We start from the raw sequence: 24317 nt of genomic DNA on the forward strand, positions 1-24317 counted from the left end.
AGTGCCAAATCACAACAAATGTCATCTCAAGGCACTTAAAAATGTCTAATTAATTGCCCAATTAATTGTAATACAACCATAAACCAATTAATTCCAATGAATTCAATTCCAAATGAGTCCAATTCATACAAAGTAATTTTTTTAAAAAGCTGCCTAGCTAAGGAAACCAACAAATTGCACTGAAACTTCTCTTCGATCCAGTCCCCTGTCCTGAGCCTGTAAGAGGCGAGAGAAAAAACAGGTGGAGAGAAAAAACAGGAAGAAACCTCTAGCAGAACCAGACTCAGGAAAGGCCACCATCTGCCTCGACCAGTAACTCCTTGTGATGTGACTGGGAGTCTGCTCGTGAAACACAAGTTACAACTCTACACAGACCCACACATCATTTGTGGTTAAAATTGCTGTCTGTAGTCTGTTCCTGCTTATAAGGTTTTAATGCTTAACTCAAAATTTAGACTTCAGGATCATCAATTTATGACTTCATAAAAAAATTACACTCTTTCATCAAACTTTATTGCACCTACTTTTCAACTTTACATAATCTGCTTGAAATCAGAAGGAAATGCCTAACTTCTAATGTGCCCAGTTTATAAGGAATATTCGTATACTTGTTTGTGAAGACAAAGCACAAAACACCATTTGTAAATGTTGCTAACTGTGATGAATTAAAATGTACAACACACTATATTTCGGTTTCTGATGGTACATCTGTCTGTATTTTAAGAACTGAATCTGACTCTTTATTGAGGCTGACTGACATCTGATAATTTGAAGCCACTCCTGAGTCACTTTGCACCTGAAATGTTGTAAAGGTAGGAGAATTTGTCTCTTGTCCGACAGTGGTGTGGCTTGCTCTGCTGCGACGCAGAGACTTGAGCAACAATGGCCGGAGGGAGTGTCCCGAGTCAGCATGGGAATGCTGTACAGTACGCTTGTTGATGTGTTCAATGGTGAGGTGGCACCGCAGCACCTGGACAAACACCTCCCTGAACTGTCTGGAGGAGAGGTTGTAGAGAAATGGGTTGAGGACAGAGCTAAGGTAGAAGAAGGTGTCTGCCACAGGGTGGAGGATGATGTAGCTCCTGAAGTAGGTCGGACTCCACTCAGACTTTGGCAAAGCAGCCATCATAAGACGACGAATCTGGTTAGGAAGCCAGCACACCATCAAGGATCCCACAATAAGACCTAAGAAATGACAGAAACACATGAAGTAAAAAGATGGAAAAAACCTAGAAAGAGATATCTACTTTTTCTGCCCTCTTTCTCATGTCAACATGACTTCCTAAAGTGCTGATGAAATATCTGTGATGTGCTTTGTTTAAAATACCAAAGGATAGTAGATCTTATTTTTCAAACATGTTTTCACATGACTTTTCAGAGTGCCTCTCCTACATTTTTTAGATTGGTAGAACTAAAAAATATGTTGCATCCTATCTTATTTTTAGTTTGGAACTTCTGAGTCTATTACGGGGATCGATAATAACTGACTGTGGTCAAATTGTAGGCAAGGGAAAAATAAATATTTGAGAAAATAATTGTTAGTGAAGTAATCAGTTTAGCGTTCACTGGTATTAGATAGGTGCTGTATGTTCCACTATTGTAAAAACAATGTGCTTTAAGAGTTATTGAGTGTTTTTGATCACACAAGCGGCACACCCAATGGAAGCAATGTAAACAACGGTTCCTTTTTAGTTAAAAAGTATTTTAACCGTTTAACTAAAGCAGGTCACAGACTTTTTACTAAAACCTCAGGAAGTTGCATCAAAATACAAAAAAATAATATTTTTTTCCCCATGACTTAAAAAAGTATCTATATAAAGAAAAGCAGATAAAAATTGCAGAAAAATCGAATACGAAAACACACAGACCTTTACTAGTAGTTTGATCAAAAATAGAAAAATGAACATAAGAGAATAAATTCTATTTACAAAACGTGCGAATGAGGTCAGAATAAGAAATATTTACTAATTGCTAACATTTGAATGAACATGTGCACTTTGTATCCTTGTACTACAGCGCAAAGCGCAATTTCATATGTCAGTTGAAACGTGTTTAAGTGCTATTCAAAAGCTTGGATTTGATCAGTCTAAGACAATAATTAGTTTATATCTGGAGTCACATAAACATGTTTAGTGGTAGAACATAATTTGACACATTTAACCAAGCACTCTACTTTCCCCACAACATTTGAGAGGGCAAACTGTGATTCCTATATTTGTTATTCTTATTATGAAAACAATTCAAAATAAACACTTTACATTATATTTACAGGTTCATTAGCTGGTTATTTACTAAATTCATTTTACCCAAAGTAGGCTTTGTTATAAGAGATGTAAAACGAAATATATAGTAGGAGCTGAAGTTTCAGTGCATTACCCACTATACAGTTATCGATAGATTGACTAGTTGATTTACAGAATTGATCCAGTAAGATTGCTTTTGCAAAATGTTTTTAAAAAGCATATGATTAATTAAGATCATATCCAATTAATTAAGCATGCTAATTCAAACATGACACCAACACGTTTGGTTGCTATAAGGTTAATAGAAAGTAATGCTTGTTTGAAAAGAGTGTTACTAGTACCTGTAAATGATCGGAATGCTGCCAAAGCTACCAGTATGTGTTATTCACGTCTGAGTGATATAGTTATTCTCTGGAAATTCTAATGCATCCTCATTCTCTTATCCAGTGATTATCAGTTTTCCTGCAGTGTTGTTAATGGGAATTACATTTAGACCAAACAGCCTTATCTGCCTTGAGACAACACTTCCTGCCAAGAAACACAGATACAAACATATTAATTTTTAAGCAAATGTCCATGAGATGCTGTGAGAATTGTCAACCCGAAAGTCATTTAAGGAAACTAAAAAAAAAAAACTTTTGTCAAAAAGGGTAAAGAAACTAATCGTATTTTTTTTATGTTTAAACAAAATACACCCATTTATGCACATGTACTACATAAGGATAAGATTGAAGTACTTAAGTACAAGATGAAAGCAATGACTGTTGCTAAAGCTTATCTTAAGCATCAGATTTTAATCACTACTGCCCCTGTCTCTTTTATCAAAGATGCAAGAGTCCGTATTCACAAGAACATATACAAATGATAACACAGAGGACAAGACCATAGTTTGTTTTTTAATATTTCTGCAAATTTGGGCCACCATGTACACTAAATACACTAAATTGCATCAAATACTGGCAAGGTGTGAATACTGATCTATTAATTTTGACTTAAACATCAAATCCTTATGAAAAACCTCTTGGTTATTTTTAATCCATATGGGCAAATTTGTCATATTTGCAGACCAAAAGAACAAGTTGAAGACAAGCAGTCACATGAGATATATTTTTATTGTGACCTAATGGATGGTGCAATCAGTGAACATTTTGGCCCAAAAGCATGTTGTCATAACTATGGATAAAATGCAATTAAACTGTGCACATAATTAAATGAATGAATTGTGTTCAAACTGTTTTAAGGAAAATGCTAACAAGAGTCCTATTAGCTCATCAGAGACGGGAGTGCAGATGTTCTTGTAAATATTTAATGGACACGTGAACATGTGTTTTTTATACATAGATTCCAGTGTTTGCAGGTTGTTACAGAACCCATTTTTCAACATGTGTAAACAGTTTTACTATCGGCTTTACTAAGCGCTTTGGTCTGTCTGCCTACTGATGTGACCTGAGCCTGTAAGCTAGAAGGAAAGATTAACCCCAGAGCATGTGGTTGCCTAGCACAGTCACTGATCTCATCATTACAGGTTTGTTATTGGCCAAATGGCTTTTACACAATGCAAACAGGAGGTGATGAAAACATCTAATGGGAAAATTGCACTTTTGAAATGTTTGTCTTTAGCAAAAAGCATCAGCACATTCTCTGGTAAAAGTATTGTGTTAGTGCAACCAGAACCAGACTTTTACAATGTAAACATGTTAGTCTGACCCAAAATGTATAAACCTGAGCTTCTCAAAACCAGACTGACACACCCTGATAATGATGTTGGGGTTCAAATAACCTCTGCATGTATACATTCAACTAGATCAAATGGACCTAAAGATAAAGTAATGGGCATACCCAGAGACTAAAGTTCCAACTTTTTACCTATTTTTATGAAAAAAGTGTATATTTAAATTAGTACAAGAAAATTCCCAATAAAGCTGCTCTCATTCACATATTTTTCAGTTTCTTTTGTCAGACTGCTAAATGCATCAGAAATTGTGAATGAAAATTTGCCGTTAAGATGTTATGTTACCTAGCAGTTGCAAAAGGCATTTCAAGACTATTGCTCTGCCATAATAAAATCTTGACTTTATTACCATCATCAGACAAAATCAACACTCAAGTAATCCAATAATATACTAAGTATAGACTACACGGTAAGTTTCTTGTTTTTTTTTGTTTGTTTGTTTGTTTTTTTGGGGGTTTTTTTTGTAACCATTCATAGTCGCCTCCGTTAAAGGAGAGTTTTAGGTTTATCGGTAAAGTTTCATAAAAGTTTTGTAAAGAGTGTTTTTTTTTTTCCTGGAGTTTAAACTGTCTCCATTTCTAACTTTGAACTATTAGAAATGTTGCTGAGAGGAACGATGCAGGTTGTAGTTGAAGGCCAACAAAGCTGATTGTATTATGAGGTCATTCTTTGAGCAAGGCAGCAGATCAAGTATGAAATGTTTTTATTTTTGGTTCTACCTGACATTTTGGCCTATTGATCACAATCTAGGCATTCCTCTGGAAAATTATCCTGAGTCAGCCCAGATCAGTAATGTCACTGCAGAGAAGTTTGTGTGCAGCTGAACTTGTGATGGTAAATGTACTTCATTCATGCATATTCAAGCTCCATCCATCCATCCATCATCTGCCGCTTATCCGGGGGTCGGGTCGCGGGGGCAGCAGCTTGAGCAGAGAAACCCAGACGTCTCTGTCCCCGGCCACTTCCTCCAGCTCTTCCGGGGGGACCCCGAGGCGTTCCCAGGCCAGCCGAGAGACATAGTCTCTCCAACGTGTCCTGGGTCTCCCCCGGGGTCTCCTCCCAGTGGGACGTGCCCGGAACACCTCCCCAGGGAGGCGCCCAGGGGGCATCCTAACCAGATGCCCGAGCCACCTCATCTGACTCCTCTCAATGCGGAGGAGCAGCGGTTCTACTCCGAGCCCCTCCCGGATGACTGAGCTTCTCACCCTATCTCTAAGGGAGAGCCCAGACACCCTGCGGAGGAAACCCATTTCGGCCGCTTGTATTCGCGATCTTGTTCTTTCGGTCACTACCCACAACTCGTGACCATAGGTGAGGATGGGAACGTAGATTGACCAGTAAGTAGAGAGCTTCGCCTTCTGGCTCAGCTCCCTCTTCACAACGACGGGTCGGTGCAGAGCCCGCAACACTGCAGACGCCGCACCGATCCGCCCGTCAATCTCCCGCTCCATTCGTCCCTCACTCGTGAACAAGACCCCGAGATACTTGAACTCCTCCACTTGGGGAAGGATCTCATTCCCGACCCGGAGAGAGCATTCCACCCTTTTCCGGCTGAGAACCATAGTCTCGGATTTGGAGGTGCTGATTCTCATCCCAGCCGCTTCACACTCGGCTGCGAATCGCTCCAGTGAGAGCTGAAGGTCACGGCCTGACGACGCTAACAGAACCACATCATCTGCAAAAAGCAGATGACCCGATTCATATTCAAGCTCCCATATGTTAAATCTTTAATATCAGTATAATGCTTGGTTTGACATGCTGAGTATGCCTTCTTTGATTCTGCAATCAAAGCTAACTCTCATTAGGGTTGTCCTCAAACTCATTCATACACACTTTCAGAAACACACTCTCTGAACCACTGTTTCCCTGTCAAGGGCAAAACAAACGTATTTACTAATTAGAGAGCAATTAAACCAAGTTATTGGAACAATTTATCACATGCCATTGCTATAATTAGTGTTTGATTAAAATGTTCAGTTCCTTAGTGCACAGCACAAGATGAGAAAACAGAGAAGGCTGAGTCATTGCTTCAAATAAGCAAAATTTACTTCTGACAAGAAGAAACTGAATTAGTCTGTAAGATCTTTAGGTCAACAAACTTTGAAGATAACCTTTCTCCCTAAAAGGGATAATTTACCTCTCCCAAAACTATAACCTTCAACTTATTACGGAATTGAAAGAATTTATTTTTTCGTATTAACTAGTCTCCATAGTATAACTTCATACTGTAACAATAGTAATTGTAATAATTGTAATAGTTTAACAGTGTTGTCAGTGATAAGGTTCAGCATTTCAACTGAAGATTTTAGTTTATCTCTAGCTAATTATGCACAATAGCAATGCTTATAATTAGTTTCTACATTGAAAATGAAATGACACTTCAGTAATGTATGTACATTACCTAAATGTAAATAGAATTCTTAAAAGTACTGAATATGGAACAATCTTACAGTACAATGCAATATTTGATTATTACTAATGCGGTAATTTTGAAAGACGTTATTGCTGTAGCTGGTGAATGAGTATCTGCTTGGCAGTTTGAATTATGTATTTTCCCAATCTAGCATTATCTATATACCCTACAACCTCAGCAGTCTCTCAACCTTGGATGTGTAAGTATAATTATGCAATCTGTTTTAAAAAATATTATTTTACCTGTATGGAATTCATCTGCATAGATGCCCTTTCAGACCAAGGAGACAGATCACCAAAACATTCCAACAAGTCAGAGCAGAAGTCTCTGGTACTGAGGAGTCTGGAACCAAGCCAGACTACCCCCAGTAATCAAAACTATTTTCAACAGCAAAGGGAAACTTATCACTTTGAAATCTCTGCAGCTGATCTGACTCTTTGATTTAATCGTTTTAGAGACACCCAAAATACTGCACATCTGCATTACCATAGCCTGCATGAATCTGCCCATGAAAGTTTAGCAGCACGTTTACAAATATAAAATTTCTTTCATAACTCAGAATGGTACTTTTTGCAAATTAGATGGCATACTTCATTGGTGCCTTTCATTTTCATTCAAATGTAGCAGAGTGAGAGATGTGAAATATTTTCTCTAACATTAATGGGTATCCATGCCTGAATGAGGACTGAATCTTGCCTGTGGCCACAACTGCTGATGGGCACTCTTGATTGCATATTGACTTAAAGCATGTCAAATCTATTATATTACTAATATCTAAAAGTCTTAGTCACGAAAAAGAGAAGTATTTAATCAAATTACTCAGAATGGCATATTAAGAGGAAAGTCAAAGAAAGAGCCACTTCACGTTTTGCCATTTTATTTGCTCTATGGCAGCTAATTATACCTTCATGAGTGATTTATGTCTGTCTTCTGGGCATTTATATATGGAAGATCAATATATACTGATTGTGCTACTTCTCAAAACAAGTTAACATCCAAAATGGAATTTTAAAAAATGGAGATTAACTAGTCAATATCATATTCTATAACTGATAATTATTGATGTACAAGCCTAATTTCAATGTAATTTAAATTGTAATGAAATGCTGAATCCATAATTTGATAATTAATTTTAACCTTTATATAACAGACGTAAAGTAGTACAAATAAGTACAAGGAAATGTTTTCAGTGTGTTCACTGACGAGCCTCATTGTTTTTGGAACGTATACGCAAACAAAAATGTGATGCCAGAAGCACATAAAAAGAGAGAAAAAATAAAAAGTTGAGGGCGGTAAAGAAAGACTGAAACTTTTATATAATTTAGAAGACTATATTCAGCCATTTATTTGATAAAGGTGAGGGTGTCAGGATTGGGTAAAAAAGCATCATCCAGTTTTTCCAAGTAAGGATCACTTTGTCCCAAACTCTATCAGGGAAACATCAGTAAGTTCCACAAAAATATTTATTGTATTTGTGTATTTATTTATCGGGATTAAAAATTACTTCTGAAGCTATGGTACATAATCTTGTGAAAAGATTCAGGGAGTCGAGGAAAATCTAAGAGTGTAAAGGCCAAGGACAGAAACCAGTGTTGGATATTTGTGACCTTTGAGCCCCCAGGCAACGGTACATGAGAAACCGTCATGCCACTGTTATCAGTATAGCCACATGGGCACAGGAATATTTGGAGACATTTTTACTCAGCACAGTCCACAGCTGCATTAAAATATCTAACTGACAAAGGAGGAAACTATATATCACCCTTTGTAGTAAAGTGAGAGATGCAGGGCCCCACAAGCATCACGCTGGTCAGGAGGTGTACAGAGTACAAGTTTACTTTTATTAACTCATCCAACGTAGCCTTTTAACAAAGGGAAAATGGGGTGTTACTCTTCCCATAGCACATAAAACATACCCCCTTCCAACCTGACAGAACAAATCCCAACAGACATATATACTCTGATAGGCCTCCTCTCCAGTTCAAACGAGCCTATCAGAGCAGATCTGGGGATAAGAGGACAGACATCATTAACAATGAAATCATACAAATCTTAATTTGTTTGTGCCAACAAATACAAATTAACTCCTGCAAAATAAAGAAAGAAAATATAGTGCATTCAAAACTAATCCACAAAATGTACAACATAAATAATTCAACTTAATTAACTGAAAATATTTCCACCCATTTTGTCTACCAATCACAACAATCCCCACCTCTTTCTGGTCTCCATAAAGGAAGACCTATAGAGGCGAGCTCCCTCTTTGAGCCCATGCCCAGATGCAAACAGGACTGGAGAGACCAGGTGACAAACCACACCGCTCCACACCTACAATCCGACCCAGCATACAGTGAGAAGGTTAGCACTTCCTCACATTTCACACCTCCTCCCCCTCTGGTTTGCACAGGTCCGGCAAACGGGACAGATAATCAGCAATAAGGTTTCCCTTACCTGGACAATGCTGTATGGTAAACTGATATGGCTGAAGAGCTAGACACCAACGCAAGATTCTTGCATTCTGATGCTGTTTTGATTGCATCCACTTCAAGGGTCGATGGTCCGTCTGCAATACAAATTCTCTTCCCAGAAGATAATACTTCAATGAATCAATAGCCCATTTTATAGCTAGTCCCTCCTTTTCTACAGTCGAATAATTTTTCTCCCGGTCAAACAGCTTCTTACTTAGGAATAGGACAGGTTTCTCCTCACCTGGCTTTCCCTGGGCTAACACAGCACCTAATCCCACACCAGAGGCATCAACTTGCACAAGGAACTGTTTTGTGAAGTCTGGGGTCTGTAACACAGGAGCTTGACAGATCTGTCTCTTTAAGGTCTGGAAGGCATTCTCACATTCATCACTCCAAATTATTTTAGAGACTGATTTTTTTGTTAGTTCCGTGAGGGGTGTTGCCAGTGTAGCAAAATGTGGAACAAATCTTCTGTACCATCCCACAAGTCCCAAAAAGGATCTCACCTGCTTTTTGGTCAGCGGTCTCGGAATCAGCTGTATAGCCTTTATCTTCTCTACTTGCGGTTTTATTTGCCCATGGCCAACCAAATATCCAAGGTATTTCACCTCCTCTTGGGCCCAAGAGCACTTGCTCGTGTTAAGGGTCAGTCCAGCTCCCTGGATCTTGGTCAGGACAACGTCAAGATGCTGCATGTGTTCCTCCCACGATTCACTGTAAATCACCACATCATCGAGATAGGCAGCCGCAAAACTGGAGCAATCGTTAAGCACAATATCCATTAATCTTTGAAAGGTTGCCGGTGCCCCATGAAGTCCAAAAGGTAGCACAGTGTACTGGTACAAACCCATTCCTGGAACCTGGAAAGCTGTGTATTCTTTACAAGCTGGGTCAAGAGGCACTTGCCAGTAACCTTTACATAGATCCAAGGTCGTGATATATTTGGCTTTTCCCAGTCTTTCCAACAGCTCATCAATACGTGGCATAGGATAAGTGTCAAAACAAGATATACTGTTCAGTTTCCTCATGTCAGAACAGAATCTTGGTTGATTGGAGTTTTTCTTAGGAACAAGCACAATAGGATTCGACCACTCACTCCTAGACAGCTCAATGACTCCCATGTCCAGCATCATCTGAACCTCCTTTCTCAGTGGTTCCATCATTCGTTCTGGAACTCTGTAAGGCTTTAGGCGGACAGGTTTAGCGTCCTTCAGAACAATTTTGTGTGTTATCACATCAGTAAGTCCAGGTTTTTCGGAGAATAGTGAAGGGAAAAGTTGTTGGAGCTCACCCAGTTGACGCCACTGATCCACACTCAGGTGTTTGGGAGGAAGATGGGGTTTACACTGCTGCCTTAAGGGTACCATATCAGCTTCTTCAGCTTCCACCATCTCATCATCTTCTGGCTGGATATCCTGGACCATCAGAACACACTCCCCACCTGTGTTCGGGTTGCTTCTATCCTGATACTCCTTTAACAGGTTTACATGAAGCAACTGTTTGGGTTTACGTTTGTCAGGACAGAAAACTTCATATGTTACAGGTCCCACCTTTCTGATAACAGAATAAGGGCCTTGCCACTTAGCGAGTAGCTTACTAGGCCCTGTAGGAAGCAGTAGCAACACTTGTTGACCAATTTTCAGTTCTCTTTCACGAGCATGTTTGTCGTACCATACCTTCTGTTTATGTTGAGCTTCTTGCAGGTGTTCTTTGACTTTTTCTCTGTAACTTTCCAGTTTGTCTCTTATTTGCAGAATGTAGGAGATAATATTGGTTGGTTTTGATGTCGCCTCTCCAGCCACCCAGTTGTCCTTCAGCATGTCCAAGGGGCCTCTGACCTGTTTGCCATATAACAACTCAAAAGGGGAGAAACCAGTTGAAGCCTGGGGTACCTCTCTGTATGCAAACAAAAGAAAAGGCAACCATTTATCCCAGTCTTTACCAGTATCATCAATAAACTTTCATAACATTTGTTTCAGTGTACCATTAAACCTTTCAACAAGACCATCAGTTTCAGGGTGGTATGGGGTTGTTCTTATCCCTTTTACACCAAGTTGGGAATACAGTGACTTCATTAGATGTGACATAAAGTTTGTACCCTGGTCTGTTAAGATCTCTTTTGGGATGCCAACTCTAGAGAACAACTCCACTAAACACCGAATGATATGTTTGACCTGAATGGAGCGCAGAGGATACACGTCGGGATATCTGGTCGCATAGTCACATGACGAGGGCAAACTTGTGTCCACTACTACTTTTTGGCAAGGGACCAACTATATCCATTGCTATCCTCTCATATGGCACACTCATAATGGGTAATGGTTGTAACTGGCCTCTGTTTGAAACTTTGGTGGGTGCTACTATCTGACATTCATGGCAGGTCTTACAGTATTCCATTACTTCTTTGTACAAACCTGGCCAATAGAAGCGTTGAGCAATGCGGTCATAGGTCTTGGCCTGTCCTAAATGCCCAGCCCACGGAATGGTATGGCCCAAATGTAAAATTACTGACGATGCTCTTTTGGAACAACAAGTCTGGGTTTGTCAATGTCAGCCAAATACAAAAGATTTTCTTTTATGATGAAGGGATCCCCAATAATACTACTCAGTCCCCCTGAGCCTGCTTCCTGGTTCCCTTCTAGTACATGTGCCTTAGCAAAAAGAGGTTTCAGAGAAGAATCATTCATCTGAAATTCTTTGAAATTGTCTGGGATTTGCCATGAAGGTTCTATTAGTGGGGTTACCGGGAGAGTAGGTTCATGACCCGCGCTTTTGCCAATATTTCTATTCCTCTCCCGACGTCTTTGTCGTTTTGTTTTCTTCACCCTACCCACCTCTTCAAACAAACCATCATCTGCGTCTGGCAGTGGTTCTAACCCCTTACTAGTAGAGCGGGTAACGACAGCACAGGAGTATGCTACTGAGTTTTGTTGGACCAAGTTGTCTAAGATGGGCAAATCTTCACCAAGGATCACATCATAAGCTAGGTAATCTAAGACTCCAACAGTTAACAGGAAAGCTTGGCCTTCAACCTCAATGATCACATCTGCCGTTGGATAATCTTTCTTACATCCATGAACACATGTGATATTTACAATTCGCTCAAAGTTAGCATGTGCATTTACCAGTAAGCTGGATTTCACCAAAGTTTGTGAGCTACCGGTGTCAGCGAGAGCCTTTGCCACATTACCATTAACTGTCACCTCCACTATATGTTTATGGGGAACTATACCAGTATCATGAATATTACTCTGATCATGGTCTGGACGAGGTACAGCACACAATTCAACACATTTAGATTTTTTTTAAAGGACACACTGAAGCTTTGTGGCCAGGTTGCTGACAGTAGAAACATACCAAGTAGTTAGGTTTTAAGTTGGAATGAGCAGGTTTCTTACCGGCCCCAGTGTACACACTGTCAATATCAGGAAATCTACACTGTTTGCTTTCTTCAAACCTTGGTTTGCCCACAGTCATTCTTTTCTCCGAGGAGTTCCGGTGAGCAGCTGTGTAGTGTTCTGCCAGGTCCGCTGCCTCTTCTCCAGTCTGGGGATTGTGTTCCTTAACCCAGGTGCGAATATCAGGATGGAGCACACGGAGGTACTGCTCCAAAATTATTACTTCCCCAATCTGCTCCTTTGTGCGGGTTTGCGGTCGCATCCATCGTTTATAAAGTCCCTTAATCCGGTTGTACTTTTCTCTGACCGTCTCCCCCACTGGCACAGTCGTGCTTCGGAAACGCTGCCTATAGGTTTCTTCGGTTACATTGTACTTCATTAAAACTGCAGATTTAATAGCTTCATAAGATTCAGACTGTTCTTCATCCATTCCAGCATAAGCCTCAAGCGCTTTTCCTGTCAGCAAAGTGACCACTCTGGCTGCCCACTCAACTGGCTGCCATCCCCATGTTCTGGCTATCCGTTCAAACCGAACAAAGAAACTCTCTGGGTCTTCACCTTCTTTGAAATGAGGTATTTTAGGATCCCCAACATGGCATCTTGTAGCACTCGTGGGTGGCGAAGCATGTTCTTGATGCTGAACTGGAAGCTGCTGTGAAGTGGAGTTGGGCCTTTGAGTTTGATGTGGAGTGACGTTTTCAGGTTGGACACTTGTCTTTTGGAGTCTGGAAGTTCCAGTCTGCAGCTTTTGAAGACCAGCAGTCATGGAGAGAGGAAATTGCCCAGGGCCTTCATATTGTTCTTCTGAGGACCAGTCCTGCATAGACCTTGGTACTATGTCAATTCTTAGTTGCTTAATCTGTTAAAAAAGTACTGCTTCAGTCCGTTTAGATCGACGCATAAACTCTCATTTCCTCGAAAAAGCTTAGTTCAGAGAGTTCTTGACTTTCACCACTGACCACAGCCATCTTAGGTCGTACCACTGGTTCTTCATCCCCTTCAGCCACTGTGGCTCCATCTGTTGGAGGCACAAATTCCATTGTCTTTTCCTCCATGTTTGCCAGGGTGGCTTTTCTTGCCGAACGGGCTCTTCCACGTCCTACACCTTTCATTTACCCAGGGGTCTGCCGCTGACTCTTCACAGACATATGAGATCCCACTTCTGACACCATTTGTAGTAAAGTGAGAGATGCAGGGCCCCACAAGCATCACGCTGGTCAGGAGGTGTACAGAGTACAAGTTTACTTTTATTAACTCATCCAACGTAGCCTTTTAACAAAGGGAAAATGGGGTGTTACTCTTCCCATAGCACATAAAACATACCCCCTTCCAACCTGACAGAACAAATCCCAACAGACATATATACTCTGATAGGCCTCCTCTCCAGTTCAAACGAGCCTATCAGAGCAGATCTGGGGATAAGAGGACAGACATCATTAACAATGAAATCATACAAATCTTAATTTGTTTGTGCCAACAAATACAAATTAACTCCTGCAAAATAAAGAAAGAAAATATAGTGCATTCAAAACTAATCCACAAAATGTACAACATAAATAATTCAACTTAATTAACTGAAAATATTTCCACCCATTTTGTCTACCAATCACAACAATCCCCACCTCTTTCTGGTCTCCATAAAGGAAGACCTATAGAGGCGAGCTCCCTCTTTGAGCCCATGCCCAGATGCAAACAGGACTGGAGAGACCAGGTGACAAACCACACCGCTCCACACCTACAATCCGACCCAGCATACAGTGAGAAGGTTAGCACTTCCTTACACCCTTGCACAGAAAAACCTTTGAGTTCTTTTGACACAAGCTCCTCTCACATTGACAGAAACTGTTGGACACATTTTCTGTGGTCATATTTTCACATTTCAGCTGCTTTTAGAAAAAAAGGTTTTTTTTTATTTTCGTTATTATTATTATTATTATTATTATTATTATTATTATTATTATTATTATTATCTTTAAAAAGAATTACCAAAAAGATCATAATAAAAATATATAGTCTAGGTCTACATGCCAAGGTTGAGAAAGTACAGATTGTTAAAATATTGTTAATAATTGAGTCCTCTGCAAAACTGCAACAGTTAGTCGCTTTAGTTCCCAAATGATTAATAACTATGATTAGAAAGAAGAATGTCTTCCTAGCACTGACTTTTACATTTGTTTATACTATGATGAAGGTGGTCAGTGAAGACAGTGAACATAATTCATTTGGACTCATGTCTGCGAAACTAAAACTTAAAACAAATGAATTGATCACATATTCAAATTTCTTTTTGTATTTTGGAAAATTTCTCAACTTTTCTGGAAACACGATTTGTTATATGGTTGCATATAGAGCCAGAACCTAACTGACAGAAAGTATACTGTGTGAAGTGTAACCATGCATGGAACAAACTCTATCATGACATGGCAATGAATAATACTCTAATAATACTTTATACTCAAATATTTCTACAAACAAAATTATCCCTCCATTTTGTGAGTTAGCCACATCACAGACTGAGCAAGATGTGATTGCGCCTCTCATAGGTTATGAACTGTGACAATGATTAGTGTAGGTGGGCATCTTTCCTCTTTGAACAACTGTTGCTTTTGAGTCCAAAAATTTTACCATGTGAAACAGGTCAGACATATGCATGGATAAGAGAGAAGGCCAGGAAGAAATCATAATTAGGTGTGGGCAGGGTTTAAAAATGGCTAAATATATAGCAAAAAATAAAAAAAATAAAAAGATATGAGGAGAGGCAATTTAAATTAAATTTTAATTTAGTTTTCTGGTCGATTCCAAAAGAAAATAATATTCTATGTCTGTGACTTGATGTTGGTGTGAGATTAAAAGTGTTGCCATGAACCTTGTCAAGGCTGCTGAAGGAAAAGAAAATAAAGGAGAAAATCAATGTCTCATGCAACACCAGAGTGAGTAAACAATTCAGCAGCCAAATTATTGATCTGGTTCTGGTAGTTGTACAACAAAACTTTCTTGTGGATAATAATGAACCTAAGATCAAGGGAAATACTATCAAAGCTTTGTGTCAGCAATTAGCTACAAATATCCATGGAAGCCAGACACTGTCAGAGATGAGTCGATAGAAGCACCAAGAATTATTTTCACCCACAGAAGGTATAAAGGAGCTTTTCTAGATTTGAATTTTAGCATAACAGTTGTATGATAATTAGTTTTGAGGTGACAGATGGTTGAGTTTAACTAAGGGGACAACTCAGATAGTGAAGAATAAATGTCAATAGTTAGTTTTAAAAAAAAGAAAGAAAAATAATTTCGAAGGCTGAATAGTATATGTCTGTGTGAATATTCTTAAGATTTCCTTGTATAAATTAGGGTTTCCTTCACAGCTAACACTCATCAGAGACATAAAATTATCAGTTATTCCAAAAGGAGATACTATGTCAAATAATTTTGGACAAAAAGTCAATCAAGTTCTCTGACATCAGCACTGAAGTCATTACATCTTGGTCATGAAAAGTCTCAAAGATGGAAGAAATTAAAGTAATTATTGTGTGTGTGAGTATGTCCAGCTCAGATAGAATGATGTTCTCCAATATTTCAAGTGGAGAATGGAATGACTTGTAGTAATTTGGTCCTGAAATACAGGAAGAGAAATTGATCTGAAGGATACCCAGAGAAGCTTAGTCATTAAACCAGCATAATAACTGGAATATATCACAGGCAAAAAGTATTCAAAGTGGAACTTATTTTATCATCTTAGAAATTATTTTCTCACTGACTCGTGGAACATAGAACATACTGCGGTTGAGATTTAGGCAGATATTTACTGGGCACACAGATGTCACTTCGGACATGACACGTACACTTGATCAAGAACAGTGTATGTCACTTTATAAATTCTTAAGCATTAATGTAGCCTTATGTCACACATATTAGACATGAATAATATAAGTGTACATAAAGTCAATAATAATTGTGGTAGTTAAAGGTACATTAAGCTATAATACCAGGCTACTTAGAATACGAATTAGAATATGAAATTGTCTTTTCTTGGACTGAGAAAAAGGCATGAATTGTTTGCTTAAGCTGAAAGACAGAATATATAGAACTGCAAAATGAGAGGAGCTGTTCCAAGCTCTCACAGTTCCAAAACTGTTAAAAGGAGACTTATTATGCCTTTTTTCGCAACTTAACACAACAGCCTTTGGTTTAAATTAAATGTCTTTGACATGCTTTGGTAAAAATACCACATTCAGTGCAATAACACACTTAGTATTTAAGCAGTTTAAGCTGAATCTGCATGAAAAGTTGTTCCATCATCTGTCCCAACTGTAAGCTTGCAGTTCTCTGATTTGAGGTCAGTTATACAAATTTGTATGCAAAGAATGTCAAGAGACAGAGGTTATACTACTCCTACTACAACACACACTAACAGGGACTGGATAGTTTACTGTTAAGATTGCCACCTTTAATGAGGGTGACCTGGGTTCATATCCCTTGCATTAAAAGGTACTACCTCCAGTCGGGGTCCTCAGGTAAGACTTCCTACCCTACACTTACCAGTGTAAGTCGCTTTGGATAACAGTGTCTGCCAAATGCATAAACATAACATAACAAACAACACATAATATGTATTTTGATGAAAAAAGCTGAGTAGAACTGCTAACAGCGTGTGATTTTACAGCTTTCAGAGAAGTTAAAATGAATAGTTGCACTGAACTCACTTTTGCCACTGCAAAATTAATTAAACACTGTTCTGATTTCCACCTGTACAAGTTTACATGCTTTTATAGTACATAGACACAACCAACATACCACTATGATGGACAAATAATGCATTCTCAAAAATAACAATGTCTTCCTTCATAATTCCTACATGTTGTGCCTCATCTACACTGACAGAAACTTAGAGTTGCTAGTATTCCTAGATTTGTTCCTAGTTTTACACAAACAAATGTCCCATGTCCCCATTTCGTTGTCCACTCTATCATCCAGTGAAGAATTTTGTGTAAATAATTTATTCTTTCATTGTTGCCTTTTGATTGTTGGTGATAACTTAATGATGTGCTTATAATATTCCATCCTCAATCACTATATTTACAGCCCAGTCTTTTTACTTATGAAAAAAAAGTACTGGACACACTGTCCCATCTTCATTATTTAGTAGGAAAACCAACATGTTAACAATGTCTCTCTGTTAATCAGATTATCTCACAATCTTTTGCTTTCCCTTTGGTGAACAAAGCATGCAGATTAACAGTTTGTGATTCAGTACACAACATTTGACAAAGAAGGAAGAATACTTGTATGATTGTTTAGTCAAAACTAGATTTACCTGCTCTCAGAAAAAAAATAATTCTTTAAGTGGTTTGGTATTTTCCCCCTATTTCTCCATGTAGGTACCTATGACGCTTAATTCCCACACCCTAAATATTTTAAATGATCTATTTGTTTGTTTGTTTGTTTACTGCATCCTCCACTTTTATTCTGATTGCCAGATGCATGAGAAAAAAGGTTTCAATTTTTCTCTTAAAATCCTCCTCTTTGCAGGATTGCCAGAAGATCTTGCTGGGAAAAAACACTCTTGCCTTTAGAACTGCTCAGAACATGGATCTACCTCCTCTTCTCCACTCAGTGAAAGGTGATCTATGAATATGCTAATCTGCATAGCCCTGCTCACGTATTCATCTGCAAGCAGCTAAAATCAGTCTTCCATGTATCTGCTTGGCAGTGATCGATATTAGTAATGGTGTAATTCAGCAATACATTAATATATCCAATGTGTTATAACTGTATGTTCAATAAAGTCCAGTTGAAAAAAAAAAAATTAGTCATCCAGTTTATGAAATTACATGGCTGTTTGCCCATCAAAGAATTACAATAGTGAAGTATTCACATTGTATGTTTTCAACAATTCAAGTGCTACGAGCTCCTTGACTCTCCTTGACTAACCAGCCCAGCACATTCAGAGATAGTCTAGTTTCCAGGATTAGTGACACACAGCAGAAGCAAGGCAAAGCAAGAAGTTGCAGCACTTGGTGACCTGAGTGAGCCGACTGGAACCTCATCCACCAAGTCCACCCACTTGCTCCAGAAATTAACCTTGTTTCTTAAGTCTCGCTGGCCTGGCACTCCAGGTACTAGGCTTCTGCTCTGAGTACGCTTACAGTCAGCTTGCTGCCCAGTTGAGGCTTTGCCCTGCTAGCTCCTTGACTACTCCAGATCTGACCTCCGCAGTGGGTGAATTTCTGATCAGCTTGCTAGTGCCACAGGTTCTCGTTTGGCCTTGCATCTGCTGTGGGAAAAGTTGATTTTGCTTGCTTTGGGGTTTATTTGATTGTCAGTTCTATCTATTCCCATGCTCCTGATGCCAGGAGATTTCACAGTTAGTTTGCTTTGATTGAAAGCAAGAGAGAAAGCTATTTGCTGCTCCCAACCACTGGATAAGTGTATACCTCCTTGCTCTGTGTTACTTCTCCAGTATTCTCCACCTAACTTATCAGCCTCTCATTTTATCTGTTCCTCATAGCACCTGCAAATTAGCTGTACAGTCCCACCCAACAAGTAGGCAGCACTGGTTAGCACTGGTTCCTCCAAATAGTTTACAAAAAACAAACATATATTCTTCTCTCCCTTTTCTCAGGGTTTCAGTGATATTCTGCTAATTTAAAGCAAACAATCCTCAGTCATAACACTGATGACTTATTTTGTATCTATGCCTTGTAACAAATAAAAAACATTTTAAGGACATAAGAAAAAAAACTTGATTTTTAACAAAAAAAATGGCTTTGGCTGAGAAATGAAGTGCCTCAGTAAGTTTGAATGAATGAATGAGTGCTCATTATCATAATACTCTGCCACAAATTAACATGCCAAGGACAACCTCGAGTGTCGTTTGTGCCCAGGTCTATTTAGCAATGGATCACATTAGAGATTTATCAGGCTCAGCCTTGTTCTCCCATGATTGCAGTCGTCCATCTGTTAATGTTACCATACCTTTCAGCTTCTTATGAAGGACTCTGTTTCACGTAATTTTTTGGTTGTCATAAAAGGGAGAAGTAATCTAAACATAACTTAGAACTGATGTCAGATCATCAACACAGCTGAGGTTTTATGATTTATTGAAAATAATTAATGGATAAATGTAATAACTGGTGTGCAACTACAGCATAGCCATTTTCATGACAAATTAATGTAAAAAAAATCATTTAAAGTACGTTTGTGTGCTAATTAAAAACATTGCTGACACAGATTAACACTGCCATCCATTTGGTGTTTAGTTTTTAGCCACTTGATAAATAAGTTCTCCTGCAGCTTCATTTAGGTTTCCAATATGGACATTTAGTTGAACTGAATAGAATTTAGATTTATTAGTATTTTATTAATCCCAAAAGGGAAAAATATTATTGCAGTTAAGTAAAAGTGTAGTCTTTAGTCATTCCAGATAAATTTGCATAGGGCTATTGCTGTGTCCAGGAATGACCAGCTTTACCATTCTTTGAGCTGAAGTCTCTGACTGAATGCACTCTACTATTTAATCACTATGTTCAATGCAATGGAAAAAACAGCATGACACACAACATAAAATATAATGATATGCAGTAGTTGATGATTCTCAACTGGGTAGGTGGTGTTCAGTAATTTCTAAGAGCTTTAAGGCTTCTAAAATCTTAGTCAACAACAGCTCTAAGGAGCTGCATGGTAGTGTGATGGTTAGCACTGTTTCGTCACAGCAAGAAGGATCCCAGTTAAAATCTTGGCTGAGGTCATTCTTTGTGGAGTTTTCTGCCCATGCAGAATGTTCTATGTGTGTCCCCCAGCTTCCTCTCACAGTACAAAATCATGCATGTAAGTTTGATATAAGAAGTTAACACAGTTATCAGAGGTCTTATTGCCCTTCTCTCACCCCTACTGAAACACCTTTTCTGAGAGCACGCAGTTTTGAGGGACAGACACTGTGGTTTGCGTCTTTTACTAACTTTTGCTGAAACATTTCCCTTAAATATTGTACTTATTGGACTCATATATCCTCTGAGGCTGGTGGTAGATGTAAGATTAATGCTTCTCAGTACATCTAACAAAGGAATATTTCCAAGCTAAGCTAGATTCACCTGTCAAGCTTAGAGGTCAAGGCTTAGCAGAGAAGTAGAGTGAACTTAAGAAGTGACATACGTTTACACTGAAAATGTAAGTAAATTAATTTATTTTAATGTAAACTATTGAGGATAGTTAATACAACAAGAACTACAGACACACATATCAACATTTAAACATAAGTCTTAACAACAGATAATGTCAGCACAGTGCTGGTTAGTAAACTTTCCTCACACTTTAGCTATCAGCCGACCTCCTTCTGCCCACTATTTTGTGTTCTCTATTTTCTGCAGTGTTTTAGATTAAAACAGATGGAAAAACATTTTGTTCAAATACTGCTGATCCTACAGAAAATAAACAATAGTTTATTTAACGTAAAAGCTATATTAAAAATGTACTTTATCTGTTTATTATTTTATTATGATTGTGCTCTGTGATGGACTGGCAACCTGTCCAGGGTGTACCCTGTGTCTTGCCCATTGACAGCTGGGTATAGGTTCCAGCCCCTTTGTAACATTGAGTTGGATTAAGCAGGTATAAAAGATGGATGAATTATGATTGTGTTTTAAGAAGGAGCTGTCTGTTAAGCTTGTTAATCTTTGGAATTTGAAAGACTGATTTGGGTAGCAGGCCTTTCTTAACCAAAAATGTCAACGGTTTCATCATTATTTTACACTTAAATTCACAATTCAACATAATAGCATGTTAACCCAACAAGCTGTCATTAGGAATTGTGAGAAAGCTTCATGAAGTCGGACATGAGCTTCATGAACTGAATTGCAACAGAGAATCAAAGTGACATGAGCAGACTATCCAGTTTGCTGGGTGGAAAATCAAAGCATTAAAAAAACATGCTCATCTTCTGTACAAATGATCTGTAAAGCTATCAACTGCATATATGCTGATATCTCTCTGTGAGTGTACAATGCCTTATAAATTCCTGTTATCTAATCTTTTCTTCACCTATCTTCATATGAGTAAGTGGAAAAGCTGTATGTTAAAAGATAAAAGGCTCAATTAATATTAAATGGCAATATAAAAAAACTGGATTAAAGAGTGCAAATTCTTATAGAGTACACTCTACTGTATGTATGAATGTATGCGGGTTAGTAGCACTATAAGTTATTGCAAAATTGCTGCAACACAAGAGCCGTTTCCTCAAACAGGGGAAATTAATCCTTTGGAAAAATGGCATGTTTGTGTGATTTATCAGTCAACCTTGGGCACATCTGGCTCTCCAGTCTTGCTTTTAATTGCTTTTAAACAGTGTATTTGAAAAAATTAAAACATGCCACATTTTCTCAGATTGAAGCAAAGCTTCTTGAAGCACAGCATCCCACAGGACATTAAAAAGCTTCACCAAACCTACCTCCTCACTCTAGTGGCTACAACTTCAGTCTCAACAACACTCTAAATGAGGAGAGCTTCTTGTTAGGGAAGAAAGTATTTTTTCAGCTTTTGGTTTGCGGTGATTGAATCCTGAACAAGGTACACGATACAAGAACAAGTTCCAGTTTGGCTCTATTTCTATCATTCTGATTTGTCATTTGTAGGTGTTGAAAGTTGCATTTTGTGTTTCCATGAAGCACATCTTAAGAGATCTTTTGAAAAGCACAAAAAAAAATTAATTTGACGTACTTGTATTGATTGGTTTCAAGCAAATAAAGTAGGCTGTGTAGAGTTGCAAGAGGACGAGGGCTTAGGAGAAGTTGCTAATGGTTGGAATTCACTTGAAGACAACATGTCTATCAACTAAAATAGTCAAAGAATAAGTTGTTCTTTCATACCCCTCACTATGACTTGTAATGGCATCCTGTGAAGTACCACCCCAATCAGCAACAGATAGGAAATATGACTCATATGGCTGTTTCCACATCAGAAAGGACAACATTATCAAGTCTTTCATTTAAGAAGCCATAAAGTCCTCATGAAGATGACGAAGGTGGGGTGGATGAAGTAGCTAAGAAGTGCACTTTCAGCCATGGGCCTTTGTGTGCTATGAGAGCGAGACCAAATTGCATTCCATCAATATCACAACTACACTTTACTGAAACCCTTTTCTCACTTCCTTGTTTGGCTTATTTTTACATTCCTGAGTTTGGTCCTAAACACAGATTTCTTCAGAAATTTTCAGACCTATTTTTGTAAATTTGATTGTGTAGTTATTACACAATAACTACACAATTTATTAATGATTTATTAATGATTTGACCAGTTTTTATGTCAGTACTTTTCGAGGGTTTGTTCCTGCAAGATCCTACAAAATCATTTAGGCCTAGTTGTTGAACAGCTGCAGAGATGGTTTGCCTTTGTGGATGTCCACTTCAAGGATACAGAGCACACTGTACAGTTTGGAATGCCACAGTTTCAATCCTCATGTAAATCAAAGTTTACATTTTTCAATACTTCGTTATTGTATCAGACTAGATTCACCTACAGCTATAATATCGAAGCGTGTCATGTCATAGTATGGTACTTTAAAACACATACATAAACAGCTTCACAGCTGCCCTCTCAGGCATCTGCAGGATTGTCTCCCAGGTGGCTCACAGATTGTCACTTGCAGGAGGGCTTGCCTATAGCTATTTTGGTTGCCATGTTGCTATGGGGCTCTGGAGCTTTTTATACAACTATGCAGCCGTCACCCAGAGTAGATAATGGACAGGTTGGAGGACTAGGGATGAGGCATGGAAAATCTGTGAAGGCATCTGTTTTATTAACTAGTAAATAAAGTGAATCAAGCTTTTAAAATAATAACATGAGAAATTAACATAAAAAGAACATAAAAAGCAAATTTCCTCACAAACATATGGTTTTCTTTCACCATTTGCATATTTTGTTGCATCAAATTAATATGATTAAATTTGGCCAACATAATCCGTTAGGGTTTGTTAAACTTATATCCTAGTGCTGGATAAGAGATTGTGGGCTGAACTAATTTTATTTTGTTGAATGATCCAGTGTAGGCTTAATGGGCTTTATTTATGTTAGTTTTCATTTATTTAACAAGACTTCCATGAAATGCATGGACAAAGTACTCCTTCATATACAATAAAATTTTGTTTCAGTGAAGATTACGTTGACACAACCCCTATATACAATAAGTGGACACAACAGAATTACTTAATGCTAAAAGAAAATGTGATAATACAATACATATAATTGTGTGGAAATGTTTTTTATGTTTATTCAACAGGTTGTTTTTTGGGTGTATTCACTGTCCTGCCCATAGACTCTGTCAAAAGTTTCTCAAGCCTGATTTAGATGCTAAAAGTGTTGAAAAGACATCACCAAAGCAGCCTGGACACAACCACAGTGAGTTTGGATCTCTAGCCAAAGATGTCCAAGTCACAGCCCTTCAGCACTGGTTCCCCCCAAGGCTGTGTTCTTTCGCCTCTGCTCTTCTCCCTGTACACCAACAGGTGCACCTCCAGTCACCAATCTGTCAGACACTTGAAGTTGGCAGACGACACCACTCTCATTGGACTTATCTCTGATGGTGACGAGTCTGCCTACAGGTGGGAGGTTGACCATCTGGTGACCTGGTGCAACCAAAACAACCTGGAGCTCAACGCTCTAAAGATCACCCTCTGTGACTCCACAATTGACACTGTGGAGTCTTTCCGCTTCCTGGGAACTATCATCTCCCAGGATCTAAAGTGGGAGCTGAACATCAGCTCCCTCATCCAGAAATCCCAGCAGAAGATGTACTTCTTGTAGCAGCTGAAGAAATGCAACCTGCCAAGGACAATGATGGTGCATTTCTACACTTCCATCACTGAGTCCATCCTCACTTCTTCCATCACCATCTGGTACGCTGCTGCGACCGCTAGGGACAAGGGCAGACTGCAACGTGTCATTCGGTCTGCAGAGAAGGTGTTTGAAGATTGTAGCTGATTCCTCCTACCCCGGTCACAAGCTCTTTGAGACACTCCCACTGGAAGGAGGTCGCAGTCCATCGGGACCAAAACCTCATGCCACAAGAACAGT

The 24317-nt window shown here is 38.8% G+C and overlaps 1 protein-coding gene across 1 annotated transcript in view; it reads right to left on the minus strand.

Annotated features, from left to right (window-relative positions):
• Positions 1–460: 460 nt before the first annotated feature.
• Positions 461–24317, minus strand: part of gpr39 (G protein-coupled receptor 39) — a 38313-nt gene continuing 14456 nt past the window's right edge. The window contains exon 3 of the mRNA XM_072396538.1: positions 461–1185. Within this exon, the coding sequence (XP_072252639.1) occupies positions 683–1185 (503 nt within the window). The 3' untranslated portion in view covers positions 461–682. The remainder of the gene's footprint in view (positions 1186–24317) is intronic.

Source organism: Leuresthes tenuis, unplaced genomic scaffold, assembly GCF_036924035.1.
Source record: "Leuresthes tenuis unplaced genomic scaffold, fLeuTen1.0.hap1 SCAF_12, whole genome shotgun sequence".
Lineage (NCBI taxonomy): Eukaryota > Metazoa > Chordata > Actinopteri > Atheriniformes > Atherinopsidae > Leuresthes > Leuresthes tenuis.